This window comes from Somniosus microcephalus, chromosome 5 (assembly GCF_052327205.1).
Source record: "Somniosus microcephalus isolate GS21.2 chromosome 5, FLI_Smic_1.0, whole genome shotgun sequence".
In the NCBI taxonomy this organism is placed as follows: domain Eukaryota; kingdom Metazoa; phylum Chordata; class Chondrichthyes; order Squaliformes; family Somniosidae; genus Somniosus; species Somniosus microcephalus.
This window is the reverse complement of record NC_140991.1, coordinates 16755820-16771909: the sequence shown is the minus strand read 5'-3', so window position 1 is coordinate 16771909 and position 16090 is coordinate 16755820. Positions and strand designations below refer to the sequence as shown.

At 48.6% G+C, this 16090-nt stretch overlaps 1 protein-coding gene across 3 annotated transcripts in view; it reads right to left on the bottom strand.

Annotated features, from left to right (window-relative positions):
* Window positions 1-16090, bottom strand: part of arhgap39 (Rho GTPase activating protein 39) — a 549348-nt gene that overhangs the window by 33706 nt on the left and 499552 nt on the right. For all 3 annotated transcript variants that reach the window (XM_085987363.1, XM_085987364.1, XM_085987365.1), the window contains one exon: window positions 1002-1201. In XM_085987363.1, the coding sequence (XP_085843489.1) occupies window positions 1002-1201 (200 nt within the window). The remainder of the gene's footprint in view (window positions 1-1001; window positions 1202-16090) is intronic.

Here is a 16090-nt window from a genome sequence, read left to right as displayed (position 1 = left end):
GGCTCGATGTAAGAACTCCTGTTATTCATCAGCACTGAATGGGGTTCTTGGTACTATTGAAAAAAACGGGTTGCTGCAGCTCCCCTTGATGGGTTTACCAAATTTGACTAGGGCCACCGCTCCAGATTGCCATCCTACAATCCCTGTTGGAAGTGCGGGTCAGGAAGAGATCGGGCTTGGCTATGATGCCTCTCATGGTTGAAGGGACCACTGGCATTTACGGTCTACAGTCACTAGCGGTAGCCCAGGTCAGATTTGATTGCGATCAACCACGATCTAATTGAATGGTGGAACAGGCTCGAGGGGCTGAATGGCCTCCTCCTGTTCCTATGTTCCACTTAGCCAATGTACTGGAGGGTTCCTGGCTGGCCTCTCACATTCTACCCTACGTAAACTTGAGGTCACCCAAAACTCGGCTGCCCGTGTCCTAACTCGCACCAAGTCCTGTTCGCCCATCACCCCTGTGCTCGCTGACCTACACTGGCTCCCGGTTAAGCAACGTCTCGATTTCAAAATTCTCATCCTTGTTTTCAAATCGCCCCTCCCCATCTCTGTAATCTCCTCCAGCCCCACAACCACACCCCCGCCTCCGAGATATCTGTGCTCCTCTAATTCTGCTCTCTTGAGCATCCCTGATTATAATCGCTCAACCTTCGGTGGCCGTGCCCTCTGTTGCCACGGCTCTAAGCTCTGGAATTCCCTGCCTAAACATCTCTGCCTCGCTACCTCTCTTTCCTCCTTTAAGACGCTCCTTAAAACCTACCTCTTTGACCAAGCTTTTGGTCACCTGCCCTAATTTCCCCTTATGTGGCTCGGCGTCAAATTTTTTGTCTTTTAATACTCCTGCGAAGCGCCTTGGGACGTTTTACTACGTTAAAGGCGCTATATAAATACAAGTTGTTGTTGTTCCTGTTCCCGGAGCGTGTGAACTGTATCCAAACAAAGGGTTGACAATTACCAGAGAATACCAGTGCGATTCAATAACAGACAGCAAGTGTTACCTGAAGATGCCCTCAGTCTGTGCTCCACTGAGTTTCAGCACTTCCTCGGAGAGTTTCGTTTGCACCCATGGCAATTGTTGGTCTGGATAGTGCTCGTGTTGCATGTTCATGATCTCGTCCAGGGAGCTGCCAAACATGGAAGGGCAGAACACAGCTTTCTTGGCATGTCTGATCTCCTCTGTGTTGGGTTTCCGGAGTCCCTGTTTGGACACACAAACAAAAAAGAAAGAGATTGTTCCTTTTTTTCTCTTTCAAAATCTACTTTCCATCCCGACATTCCAGTCTGGAGCACCGTACTCAACGGCAGGCAGCGTCTGGCCCAACTCACAATGGAATTACTAGAACTGACAGGACAGAAACGGGCCAGTCAGTCTAACCAGTCTATGTCGGTGTTTAGGCTCCAGACAAGCCTCCTCCCACCGTACTTCATCTCGCCCTGGGTGGTTAGAATGTGAAATTCTCAGCCACAAACCATTGACAAAGATGAGTCCATAAGTTATATTAATAGAGAATTCGTTGCTTGAAACAGAGCAATGTTAAAGGCTATAGGGAGCGAGCAGGAGAGTACGAATAAAGCAGAGGCCTCATGTGGAGAAAGACACTGGACTGACTCAGTGGCCTGTTTCTTTGCTGTAGCATTCTGTGATTCTATGATTTACCACAATACAATTTATCTGTTATTATTTACCTTTCGCTCTGCAGATGGAGACTGTGTCACTGGACTGTAACAAGCTGGTACAGCAATGCTGTGTCACTGGGCTGTAACAAGCTGGTACAGCAATGCTGTGTCACTGGGCTGTAACAAGCTGGTACAGCAATGCTGTGTCGCTGGGCTGTAACAAGCTGGTACAGCAATGCTGTGTCACTGGACTGTAACAAGCTGGTACAGCAATGCTGTATCACTGGGCTGTAACAAGCTGGTACAGCAATGCTGTGTCACTGGGCTGTAACAAGCTGGTACAGCAATGCTGTGTCACTGGGCTGTAACAAGCTGGTACAGCAATGCTGTGTCACTGGGCTGTAACAAGCTGGTACAGCAATGCTGTGTCACTGGGCTGTAACAAGCTGGTACAGCAATGCTGTGTCTCTGGACTGTAACAAGCTGGTACAGCAATGCTGTGTCTCTGGACTGTAACAAGCTGGTACAGCAATGCTGTGTCTCTGGACTGTAACAAGACTGGTACAGCAATGCTGTGTCACTGGGCTGTAACAAGCTGGCACAGCAATGCTGCGTCACAGGACTGTAACAAGCTGGTACAGCAATGCTGTGTCTCTGGACTGTAACAAGCTGGTACAGCAATGCTGTGTCTCTGGACTGTAACAAGACTGGTACAGCAATGCTGTGTCACTGGACTGTAACAAGACTGGTACAGCAATGCTGTGTCACTGGACTGTAACAAGCTGGTACAGCAATGCTGTGTCACTGGGCTGTAACAAGCTGGTACAGCAATGCTGTGTCACTGGGCTGTAACAAGCTGGTACAGCAATGCTGTGTCACTGGACTGTAACAAGCTGGTACAGCAATGCTGTGTCGCTGGACTGTAACAAGCTGGTACAGCAATGCTGTGTCACTGGGCTGTAACAAGCTGGTACAGCAATGCTGTGTCACTGGGCTGTAATAAGCTGGTACAGCAATGCTGTGTCACTGGACTGTAACAAGACTGGTACAGCAATGCTGTGTCACTGGGCTGTAACAAGCTGGTACAGCAATGCTGTGTCACTGGGCTGTAACAAGCTGGTACAGCAATGCTGTGTCACTGGACTGTAACAAGCTGGTACAGCAATGCTGTGTCACTGGACTGTAACAAGCTGGTACAGCAATGCTGTGTCACTGGGCTGTAACAAGCTGGTACAGCAATGCTGTGTCACTGGACTGTAACAAGCTGGTACAGCAATGCTGTGTCACTGGACTGTAACAAGCTGGTACAGCAATGCTGTGTCGCTGGGCTGTAACAAGCTGGTACAGCAATGCTGTGTCACTGGACTGTAACAAGCTGGTACAGCAATGCTGTGTCACTGGACTGTAACAAGACTGGTACAGCAATGCTGTGTCACTGGGCTGTAACAAGCTGGTACAGCAATGCTGTGTCACTGGGCTGTAACAAGCTGGTACAGCAATGCTGTGTCACTGGACTGTAACAAGCTGGTACAGCAATGCTGTGTCGCTGGACTGTAACAAGCTGGTACAGCAATGCTGTATCACTGGACTGTAACAAGCTGGTACAGCAATGCTGTGTCGCTGGGCTGTAACAAGCTGGTACAGCAATGCTGCGTCACTGGACTGTAACAAGCTGGTACAGCAATGCTGTGTCGCTGGACTGTAACAAGCTGGTACAGCAATGCTGCGTCACTGGACTGTAACAAGCTGGTACAGCAATGCTGTGTCGCTGGGCTGTAACAAGCTGGTACAGCAATGCTGCGTCACTGGACTGTAACAAGCTGGTACAGCAATGCTGTGTCGCTGGGCTGTAACAAGCTGGTACAGCAATGCTGCGTCACTGGACTGTAACAAGCTGGTACAGCAATGCTGTGTCGCTGGACTGTAACAAGCTGGTACAGCAATGCTGTGTCACTGGGCTGTAACAAGACTGGTACAGCAATGCTGTGTCACTGGGCTGTAACAAGCTGGTACAGCAATGCTGTGTCACTGGGCTGTAACAAGCTGGTACAGCAATGCTGCGTCACTGGGCTGTAACAAGCTGGTACAGCAATGCTGTGTCACTGGACTGGAACAAGCTGGTACAGCAATGCTGTGTCACTGGACTGTAACAAGCTGGTACAGCAATGCTGTGTCACTGGGCTGTAACAAGCTGGTACAGCAATGCTGTGTCACTGGACTGGAACAAGCTGGCACAGCAATGCTGTGTCACTGGGCTGTAACAAGCTGGTACAGCAATGCTGTGTCACTGGGCTGTAACAAGCTGGCACAGCAATGCTGTGTCACTGGGCTGTAACAAGCTGGCACAGCAATGCTGTGTCACTGGGCTGTAACAAGACTGGTGAATTTTATGCAGGAGACCAGAAGGCTTGATACAATGATAAAAAATAAATCTTTAAGATATACTGTCTGATTACATTGCAACTGTTAGATATCTGTAAGTACACTTTAGACTGGAATCCAATCTCTATCAATGAGCAGAAACCATTCTTTGTGATTTACGAGATCGTCAGAAGGTCCTGACTTACTAGCTGGCAATATACTGAAGTGATAAATGTAGGGGTCCCAGAGCTTGCAAAGCAATAAATGGTTTCTTCAGTTTATTAATCCACAGTAGCTGTCCATGTCTGCCCACTCCCCCAGTGTCTCCGAGTAAATACTGCAGCCCTTGTATTAGTGATTCTTTAAATGAGTTGTGCTTCAACCAAGGCTCATATTGCAGTATAGCACCGTGGCTCGTAGAAAGCAAACCAGGACCGGCAGTATTGCCAACTCTCATGCTGCGCGATTTTGCAGTGAAATCAAGTATCACTCACGATCTTGTGATGGAACGCCAAAATCTTGGGATTTTTTGGGGGGAAGAAATCTCGCGATTTGCGCATGCGGAGAGGAAAGAGACCTTTTGCACATGCACGGAAAACCTCGCGATTTGCGGGAAAAAAATCTGATGAGATATACTGGTGACTTCAGGGCGCTTGCTGTCCCATGTTCATCAACTACCTATGGATTCCTTCGCAGTCTTGAGGTACAAACTAATTATAGCAAGTCTTTCTGTAATGACATCAGAACACACACACATCCTCCTGTATCGAGCATCGACATACAAGGAATGTCCCCGGTACAGGTGGCGTCAAATCAGGGTTAAATAGGAAGGAAAGTGCACCGAGATATTTTATGTTCAAAGCACTTTCTCTCTCTTCCCGTCCCCCAAACTTCATGGGAGAAATAATAACCATAAAAATAAATAATACCATCAAATTTCTTAGCTGACAGAGAGCGACCGTTTCTGGTCAACTGCAGGGCTGGGTCATGTTCCAAAAAGTGGTTGCAATCGTTCATTGGGGCTGTAACTTATACCCCGGTGAACTAGAATTACACTCTCACAGCCCAGATCTGGCCAGGATTGGGGGTCCACTCTCTCTCTGTCTGTCTCTGTGTGTCTGCCCAGTACTTGCCCTATGGGTGAGATTGGGAACCCGTTGCCTGGGGTTCATTGGCCATGGACTTGTGCCAATACAATTCAGTGATACCTCCGTACCCCAGTGCACACTGGACATGGTGCCACTCTCCACGCTCCATTTGGTAATGCGTCACCAGTAATGCCAACTCTTGCGGATTAATCATGAGACACGTGATTTTTCATGAGAATTTACCCCAACTCGCGAAGGGTGGTGATAACAGGTAGGATTTTAAAAAAGTTTTGTAAAGCATTTTCAGATGCAGTAATATAGTTTTTGTAAAGAGCTGTGACCAGTTAAAAGATTAAATAAAACCACTAATGAGGTTTATAAACCAAAAAATACCAACTCACGATTTCTTACCAAATCTCACGATTTTTAAGAGTTTGTCTCATGATTTATGAGGCACTGGGGGTTGGCATTACTGAACTTGATTAGATGACACCAAGCGTGGGTTTTTAAAACTTGTAAATTGTAGGAGTAGGGGAAGAATAAGGGAGGTGAGGAGTTTCAAAGACTTGAAGTCCTGGGAAAGAATGAGGTGGAGTAGGAGGAGGTTTGACAATTCTTGATTTCAACACAGTTTTGACAAAGTAGTATGTGCAGGACAGTGTATTGTACATATGAACATAAGAAATAAGAGCAGGTGTAGGCCATACGGCCCCTCGAGTCTGCTCTGCCATTCAATAAGATCATGGCTGATCATCGACCTCAACTCCACTTACCCACCCAATCTCCCAAATCCCTCGATTTCCCCAGAGTCCAAAAATCTATCGATCTCAGCCTTGAATATACTCAAAGACTCAGCATTCACAGCCCTCTGGGGCAGAGAATTCCAAAGATTCACAACCCTCTGAGTGAAGAAATTCCTCCTCATCTCAGTCTTAAATGGCCGACCCTTTATCCTGAGACTATGCCCCCTAGTTCTAGACTCTCCAGCCAGGGGAAACAACCTCTCAGCATCTACCCTGTCAATCCCCTTCAGAATCTTGTATGTTTCAATGAGATCACCTCTCATTCTTCTAAACTCCAGAGAGTATCGGCCCATTCTACACAACCTCTCATCATAGGACAGCCCTCTCATCCCAGGAATCAATCCAGTGAACCTTCGTTGCACCGCCTCCAAGGCAAGTATATCCTTCCTTAGATAAGGAGACCAAAACTGTGCCCAGTACTCCAGGTGTGGTCTCACCAAGGCCCTGTACAATTGTAGCAAGACTTCCTTACTCTTATACTTGATACGCTTATCAATTACTTCATAAAAGGTGATGAGTCGAAGAAGAGATGATGAGTCGAAAGAAGAGATGAATAAGGCTTTTATTAGCTAAGAAGAGACCATGCTTCTTCGTGAGTGACTGAACAAGTCTGAACGAAACCCACACAGTGGTGGGTGGAGTCAGCTGAGGCATGCCTCCATACACAGCGCCACCCAGAGGTGGCAATATACAATACAGTGGTTTACCACATTCACCCCTTGTTTAATGTGAAGTCCGGCGGGGTGAAGGGTACTACAAGTTAAGTCTATCAGGAGGCCTTGTCTGACGTCCTGATCGTCGTGGTGGCGGCGGTGGTGTTGCAGCATCCGACGTCGGGTCTGGTGTCTGGGTGGTTGGCGAAGATTCCTGGGGCTTTGGCATGCCGTCTGCAGGGGTTGGGTTGGGAGGGGTGGTGGGGGATAACAGTGGTAAGGGGGATAACGGTGGTAAGGGGGATAACGGTGGTAATTCAGGGGTACCCGAGGGTGCGAGATCTCGTATGGAGACCGTGTCCTCCCGCCCGTCTGGGTATGTCACCCAGGCATACTGGGGGTTGGCGTGTAGGAGGTGCACCCGCTCGACCAGGGGGTCCGTTTTATGCGTCCTCACGTGCCTCCGCAGTAGGACGGGCCCAGGAGAAGTCAACCATGCCGGTAGCGAGGTTCCCGATGTAGACTTCCGGGGGAAAACGAACATTTTCTCATGAGGGGTCGCATTAGTGGCAGTACAAAGCAGTGACCGAATGGAGTGAAGCGCTGCAGGGAGGACCTCCTGCCAGCGGGAGGTCGGAAGGCCCTTAGATTTTAGTGCTAAGAGGACTGCCTTCCAAACCGTCGCGTTCTCCCTTTCCACCTGGCCGTTCCCCCGGGGGTTGTAACTGGTGGTCCTGCTCGTGGCGATACCTCTTGTTAGCAGGTACTGCCGAAGTTCGTCGCTCATGAACGATGAGCCCCTGTCGCTATGTATATAGCTGGGGAACCCGAACAGAGCGAAGATGTCATTCAGACACTTGATGACCGTGGTACTGGTCATGTCTGGGCAAGGGATGGCAAAGGGGAAACGGGAGTACTCATCAACTATGTTGAGGAAGTACACATTGCGGTCAGCGGAGGGGAGGGGCCCTTTAAAATCGACGCTCAGGCGTTCGAAGGGGCGGGTGGCCTTGATCAGGCTTGCTCTGTCCGGCCTATAGAAGTGCGGTTTGCACTCGGCGCAGATTTGGCAGCTCTTGGTCATGGTCCTGACCTCCTCGATGGAGTAGGGCAGGTTACGGGATTTGATAAAATGGAAAAACCTGGTGACCCCCGGGTGGCAGAGGTCATTGTGGAGGGACTGCAGCCTATCACTCTGCGCGTTGGCGCATGTACCACGTGATAGGGCATCTGGGGGCTCATTGAGTTTCCCTGGCCGATACAAGATATCATAATTGTAGGTGGAGAGTTCGATTCTCCACCTCAAGATCTTGTCGTTCTTGATTTTACCCCTCTGCTTATTATTAAACATAAAAGCTACTGAACGCTGGTCAGTGAGCAGGGTAAATCGTTTCCCGGCCAGGTAATGCCTCCAGTGACGCACCGCTTCTACAATAGCCTGGGCCTCCTTTTCGACGGAGGAGTGTCTCGTCTCGGGGCCCTGGAGGGTCCTTGAGAAAAAGGCCACGGGTCTGCCCGCCTGGTTAAGGGTCGCGGCTAGGGCGAAGTCGGAGGCATCGCTCTCCACTTGGAAGGGGATGGACTCATCCACCGCGTGCATTGCGGCCTTCGCGATATCGTTCTTGATAAGAGTGAAGGCTGCACACGCCTCTGGTGTCAGGGGGAAGGAGGTGGCTTTGATGAGGGGCCTGGCTTTGTCTGCATAGAGGGGCACCCACTGGGCGTAGTAGGAGAAAAACCCCAGGCATCTCTTCAGTGCTTTTTGGCAGTGGGGAAGGGGTAGCTCCATTAGGGGGCGCATTCTGTCGGGGTCGGGCCCGATGACTCCGTTCTCCACCACGCAGCCGAGGATGGCCAGGCGCTTGGTGTGAAACATACATTTTTCCTTATTGTACGTTAGGTTCAGCCGTTGGGCCGTACGGAGGAAATTTGCTAGATTAACGTCGTGGTCCTGCTGGTCGTGGCCGCAGATGGTGACGTTATCCAAATAGGGGAAGGTTGCCCGCAGCGCGTTCTGGTCAACCATTCGGTCCATCTCCCTTTGGAAGACCGAAACCCCGTTGGTGACGCCGAAGGGGACCCTAAGGAAGTCGTAGAGGCGGCCGTTTGCCTCGAAGGCAGTATACTGGCGGTCCTCATGGCGGATGGGCAGCTGGTGGTACGCTGACTTAAGGTCGATGGTGGAGAATACTTTGTATTGCGCAATCTGATTGACCATATCAGATATGCGAGGGAGGGGGTACGCGTCCAGCTGGGTGTACCGGTTTATGGTTTGGCTGTAGTCGATTACCATGCGGCGTTTTGCAGTGGTTTTAACGACTACAACCTGGGCTCGCCAGGGGCTAGTGCTACCTTCGATAATGCCCTCCTTCAAGAGCCGCTCCACCTCAGAGCTGATAAAAGCTCTGTCCCCGGCACTGTACCGCCTGCTTTTGGTAGCGATGGGTTTACAGTCGCGGGTGAGGTTAGCGAACAGGGGAGGGGGGGGGACTTTTAATGTGGAAAGGCTGCAGGTGGTTTGCAGCGGGCGATTTAAAAGTTGTTGGTTGCAGACTGTGAGTGGGGGGAGGGGTCCACCGTATGCTAGTGTGACACTCTTAAGGTGGCACTGAAAATCCAACCCTAGCAGGACGGCAGCGCAAAGACGGGTCAGGACTAGCAGTTTAAATTTTTGATATTCAGTGCCCCCTACTGACAGGGTCACCACACAGTAGCCGCTGATGTCCATTGACTGGGACTTGGACGCCATAGAAATGCGATGGTGCGTTGGCAGAATCGTGAGGGAGTGGCTACGTACCGTGTCGGGGTGGACGAAACTCTCTGTGCTCCCGCTGTCGATCAGGCAACTGGTGGCGCGGCCGTTTACCGCGATATCCATCATGGAGCTGGATAGATGGTGAGGGTGGCCTTGATCCAGCATCACGGAGGCCAGTATGTGGCTTAGTGAGTCACTATAGTCATCCGCCGAGACGGTGGTCGGTTCCGGTGACGAAATGGCGGTTGAGTGCGTTGGATACGATGGCGGCGGATGCCATGCGGCCGGGGGTACACAAAATGGCGGATAAGATGGCTGCTCCCATGGCCCGCACGCTGCGCTGCTGGCTGGCTTCCCCTTGCAGGCGTTAGCGTAATGGCCTTTCTTCCCGCAGCCCGAGCAGGTAGCTGTCTTAGCTGGGCAGTGCGCTCTGGGATGTTTTAACTGGCCACAGAAATAGCATTTTTGGGCCTGGTTACTGGGCATCGAAGCAGTTCTTACCGGAGGCTGCTGTCTCGGTTGGGTCGCTGCAGCGGTTGGTGCCGGGGGCGGCGGTCCCGTGTCCCACGGTTTCGATTGCCATGTCTCGGCGCCGTTACGGGGGTATGCCTCGAGGTTTCGGTGGGCCTCCTCTAACGAGAGCGCAAGGGCAATGGCCGTCTTCAGGTCGGGTTCCTTGCTTTCTAGCAGTCTCTGCCGGGTGTGGTCTGACTGGAGGCCCCTGACGAAGGCATCACAGGCGAGTCCCTGCGCGTGCTCCACAGCCGTTACCGCTTTACAATCGCAGTCTCTGCAGAGTGCCAGTAGCGCCCGTGCAAATGCCCCTACCGATTCTCCCGGTTGCTGCCTGCGGGATCCCAAGAGGTGTCGGGCGTAAATTGTGTTCACTGGGCGCGTAAAGTGCCCTTTTAGTAGCTCGAGGGCCGCCACGTACGTATTAGAGTCCCGGATTAGCATATATACTTGATGGCTCACCTGGGCGGTCAAAATTTTCAGTTTGTGATCCTCCTCTGTAACCTGTGAGATTGCGAGGAAGGATTCAAAGCAGCTCAGCCAGTGTTCAAACTTGGCTGATGCACCCACATCTTGAGGGTCGAGGTCCAGGCGTGGTGGTCTGAGGGCTCTCAGCAATGTCTGCTGTATCCGTTGCTGTTGTTGCTCCTCAGGTGTCGCCATTTAACTTTTAGCTAATAAAATTGATACGCTTATCAATTACTTCATAAAAGGTGATGAGTCGAAGAAGAGATGATGAGTCGAAAGAAGAGATGAATAAGGCTTTTATTAGCTAAGAAGAGACCATGCTTCTTCGTGAGTGACTGAACAAGTCTGAACGAAACCCACACAGTGGTGGGTGGAGTCAGCTGAGGCATGCCTCCATACACAGCGCCACCCAGAGGTGGCAATATACAATACAGTGGTTTACCACAATACTCCAACCCCCTGCAATAAAGGCCAACATGCCATTTGCCTTCCTTATTGCTTGCTGTACCTGCATGCTAACTTTCTGTGTTTCTTGCACGAGGACACCCAAATCTCTCTGAACACCAACATTTGAAAGTTTCTCACCATTTAAAATATATTCTGTTTTTCTATTCTTCCTACCAAAGTGAATAACCTCACATTTCCCTACATCAAACTCCATCGGCTACCTTACTGCCCACTCACTTAGTCTATCTATATCCCTTTACAGACTCTGTGTTCGCCTCACAGCTTACTGTCCCACCTAGCTTTGTATCATCAGCAAACTTGGATACATTACACTCGGTCCCTTCATCTAGGTCATTGATATAGATTGTAAATAGCTGAGGCCCCAGCACTGATCCTTGCGGCACCCCACTAGTTACGGCCTGCCAACCTGAAAAAGATCCGTCTATCCCTACTCTCTGTTTTCTGTCCGTTAACCAATCCTCTATCCATGCTACTCTATTACCCCCAACTCCATGAGCCCTAATCTTGTGTAATCAGAGTGCAGCTCAGGACAGAGGGTGGTAAGTGAGGGAGTGAATCTTAAAGGTTAATCTCTTTTTTATAAAATCTAGTCTTGTGTGCTTGCAATTAGCATTTAACTTAAATTTAAATTTACTGTTTCAGGTTTCAGTTTATTCCAGGCTTGGGCAGGGCTAAGCAAGCTCTGTGCTGGAGAGCAGGTGAGAGTAGTTAATTAATTAACTGGTCTACTCTGGATGTGTAACGACCAGAGAGCTCGCTTATCGCAGCAGTATAAATAAGGGAGGCTAACGTACAGTTCGGAACAGAGTGTAAAGCGGTGAGGTGTTCTGTTCTTTGTCAGCTTCCAGGGGAGCAGGAGTTAAAAAGCTGCACAACAGAGAACAGAGAACCAGCAGGAGTTCGGCCCTGTGACACCCCCCAACCGCATTGGGAGAAAAATAGCAGCTGACATCACAGGGAAAAGGGTAAGTGATTGGTTGGTGAGTATTTTGCTAACTTCCCTTATCTTTTAAAGCCCAGGAAATTTATTAGTAATTGTAAGGTTTCATTAGTACTAGTTTACTAGCAGTAATAAATCTTATCAGGTGTAGTAGGGTTTAAGACTCAATAAAGATGGCAGGGTAGGCGATGTGTTGCGACTGCAGTATGTGGGAGCTCCTGGACGCCAGTGTGATCCAGGACGAACACGTCTGCGGTAAGTGTCTGCGGCTTGAGGAGCTTCGGCTCAGTTGATGCAGACACTGCGATGCATCAGGGAGGGGGAAAGTTACCTGGACACTTTATTCCAGGAGGCAGTCACACCCCTTAGGATAGGGTCGTCTGATGTGGTCAGGGACAGGAGGATGTGACTGCGAGTGAGGCAGGTATGGGGACCCAGGAGGTGGAGGAGCCTCAGCCTTTGCAATTGTCCAAATGGTTTGAGGTTCTTGCGGCCTGTATGGATGAAAGCGGTGGCTGCAGGGTGGATGAGCAAACTGACCATGGCACCGAGGTACAGGAAGCCATTCAAGCGGGGGGAGTTAATAGGAATGTAGTGGTAATTGGGGACAGCATAGTCAGGGGGATAGATACAGTTCTCTGCAGCCAAGAGAGAGTTCAGACAGCTGTGTTGCCTCCCGGTGCCAGGGTTCGGGACATCTGCTCTGGGCTGGAGAGGAACTTGCAGTGGGAGGGGGAGGAGCCAGTGGTCATGGTCCATGTAGGTATCAATGACATAGATAGGTAGAACTAGGAAAGAGGTTCTGCTGAGAGTATGAGCAGCTAGGGGCTAAATTTAAAAAGCAGAACCTCAAGGGTAATAATGTCTGCATTATTACCTGAGCCATGAGCAAATTGGCATACAGTAAATAAAATTAGAGAGATGAATGCGTGGCTCAAAGACTGGCGTGGGAGAAATGGGTTTCAATTTCTGGGGCACTGGCACCAGTACTAGGGGAAAGTGGGATCTGCATCGTTGGGACGGTCTTCACCTGAACCGTGCTGGGACCAGTGTTCTGGCGAGTCGTATAACTAGGGTGGTAGAGAGGGCTTTAAACTAAATATTGGGGGCATGGGATCAAATTTGGGAAGATGTGGTAATTCAAAGATTAGAGACAAGGCAATAAAGGTATTAATATGGGAAATGATAAACAGACCGTGACAGGAAGGGATAGAGAGTACAAATCTAAGAGTAAATCAACAGGTAAGGCTAGAGGTTACAAAAATAATAAGACAAAACTAAAGGCTCTTCATCTGAATGCACAAAGCATTCAAAACAAAAGAGATGAACTGATAGCGCAAATAGAAATAAATAAATATGATCTGATAGCCAATACAGAAACATGGCTGCAGGATGACATAGATTGGGACCTGAATATTGAAGGGTACATGACATTTAGGAAGGTGGAGGCTCTGTTAATTAATGATGGTATGAGCACAATAGAGAGGGATGACTTAAGTTCAGGAAACCAGGATGTAGAAGTGGTTTGGGTAGAGATGAGAAATGATAAAGGCAAGAAGTCACTTGTGGGAGTGGTGTACAGGCCCCCTAACAGTAACCACATGGTAGGATGGAGCATAAAGGAAGAAATAATGGGAGCTTGTCAGAAGGGTATGGCAATAATCATGGGGGATTTTAATCTGCATATAGACTGGAAAAATCAAATGGGCAAAGGTAGCATAGATGAAGAGTTCATGGAATGTTTTTGGGATAGTTTCTTACAACAGCAGGTTCTGGAGCCAACCAGAGAGCAGGCTATACGAGACCTGGTATTGTGCAATGAGATAGGATTAATTAATGACCTCATCGTGGAGGTGCCCCTAGGTAGCAGCGATCATAATGTGCTTGAATTTTACATTTAGTTTGAGAGAGAGAAGTGGGTCCAAGACTAGTGTTTTAAACTTAAATAAGGGCAATTATGAGGGCAGAAAGCAGAGCTAGCTAAAGTGAACTGGCAAATTAGGTTAAAGGATTGGTCAATAGAGTTGCAGTGGCAGACATTTAAGGGGATATTTCAAAATACACAGAATATATACATTCCAACAAGAAAGAGAAATTCCAAGGGGAGGACCCACGATCTGTGGTTAACTAAAAAAGTTAAAGATAGTATTAAAATTAAAGAAAATGCATATAATTGTGCAAAGATGGGTGGCAGGTCAGAAGGTTGGACAGAATATAAAAAAAACAGCAAAGAATGACTAAAAGATTAATAAGGAGAGAAAAATTAGAGTACGCGAGAAAGCTAGCTAGAAATATAAAAACCGATAGTCAGTGTTTCTATAGATATTTAAGAGTTAACAAAGTGAGCGTTGGTCTTATAAAAAGTGAGTCTGGGGAATTAATAATGGAAAATAAGGAGATGGCAGTTGAATTGAACAGGTATTTTGCATCGGTCCTCACTATAGAGGATACAAGTAACATCCCAGAAATAGCTGTAAATCAGGAAATGGAAGGGAGGGAGGAACTCAAGAAAATTATAATCACCAGGGAAGTGGTACTGAGCAAATTGTTGGAGCTGTGGGCTGACAAGTCCCTGGGTCCTGATGGACTTCATTCTAGGGTCTTAAAAGAAGTGGCTAGTGAGATAGTTGATGCGTTGGTTTTCATTTTCCAAAATTCCCTAGATTTGGGGAAGGTTCCATTAGATTGGAAAATAGCTAATGTAACTCCTTTATTCAAAAAGGGAGGGAGACAGAAAGCAGGAAACTACAGGCCAGTTAGCTTAACATCTGTCATAGGGAAGATGTTAGAAGCTATTATTAAAGACGTTATAGCAGGGCACTTAGAAAAGTTCAAAGTAATCAGGCAGAGTCAACATCGTTTTGTGAAAGGGAAATCATGTTTAACCAATTTATTGGAGTTCTTTTGAGGAAGTAACATGTGCTATGGATAAAGGAGAACTGGTGGATGTACTGTACTTAGATTTCCAGAAGGTATTTGCTAAGGTGCCACATCAAAGGTTATTGCGGAAAATAAAAGCTCATGGTGCAGGGGGTAACATATTGGCATGGATAGAAGATTGGCTAGCTAACAGGAAACAGAGTAGGCATAAATGGGTCATTTTCTGATTGGCAAGATGTAACGAGTGGTGTGCCACAGGGGTCAGTGCTGGGGCCTCAACGTTTTACAATTTATATAAATGACTTGGATGAAGGGACCAAAGATGTGGTTGCTAAATTTGCTGAGGAGACAAAGATAGGTAGGAAAGTAAATTGTGAAGAGGACATAAGGAGGCTACAAAGGGATATAGATAAGTTAAGAGAGTGGGCAAAGAACTGGCAAATGGAGTATAATGTGGGAAAATGTGAAGTTGTCCATTTTGGCAGGAAGAATAAAAAAAAGCATATTATCTAAATGGTGAGAGATTGCAGAGCTCAGATGCAGAGGGATCTGGGTGTCCTAGTGCATGAATCACAAGGTTACTATGCGGGTACAGTAAGTAATTAGGAAAGCTAATAGAATGTTATCGTTTATTGCGAGGGGAATTGAATACAAAAGTAGGGAGGTTATGCTTCAGTTATATTCTTCTCTTAGGCGGAACCGAGGATGACTTGCTTCCACATTAAAAATGAGTTCGCAGGTGACTGAGTCCAATGCGGGACCTACAGTCTCTGTCACAGGTGGGGCAGATGGTGGTTGAAGGGGCGGGTGGGTGGGGTGCTTGGGTTGACGTGCGCTCCTTCCGCTGCCTGCGCTTGGCTTCCGCTTGCTCCCGGCAAAGAGACTCGAGGTGTTCGGCGCCTTCCCGGATGCTTCTCCTCCACTTTGTACGGTCTTGGGCCAGGGATTCCCAGGTGTCGATGGGGATGTTACACTTTTTTCAAGGAGGCTTTGAGGGTGTCCTTGAAGCGTTTCCTCTGCCCACCTGGGGCTCTCTTGCTGTGCCAAAGCTCCGAGTAGAGCACTTGTTTTGGGAGTCTCGTATCGGGCATGCGGACAATGTGACCCGTCCATTGGAGCTGATTGAGCATAGTCAAAGCTTTGATGCTGGGGATGTTGGCCTGAGCAAGAACACTGATGTTGGTGTGCCTATCCTGCCAATGGATTTGCAGGATCTTGCGGAGGCAGCGTTGGTGGTACCTCTCCAGTGCTTTGAGGTGCCGGCTGTACATGGTCCATGTCTCTTGAGGTATACAGCAGGGTGGGTATCACTGCTGCTCTGTAGACCATGAGCTTAGTGTCGGGTTTGAGGTCCTGGTCTTCAAACACACTTTTCCTCAGGCGACCGAAGGCTGCACTGGCACACTGAAGGCGGTGTTGGACTTCATGATTGACGTCTGCCCTTGTTGACAGTAGGCTCCCGAGGTATGGAAAGTGGTCCACGTTGTCCAAGGCCTTGTCGTGGATTTTGATCGGGGGGCAGGTTGGTAGAGGACCTTTGT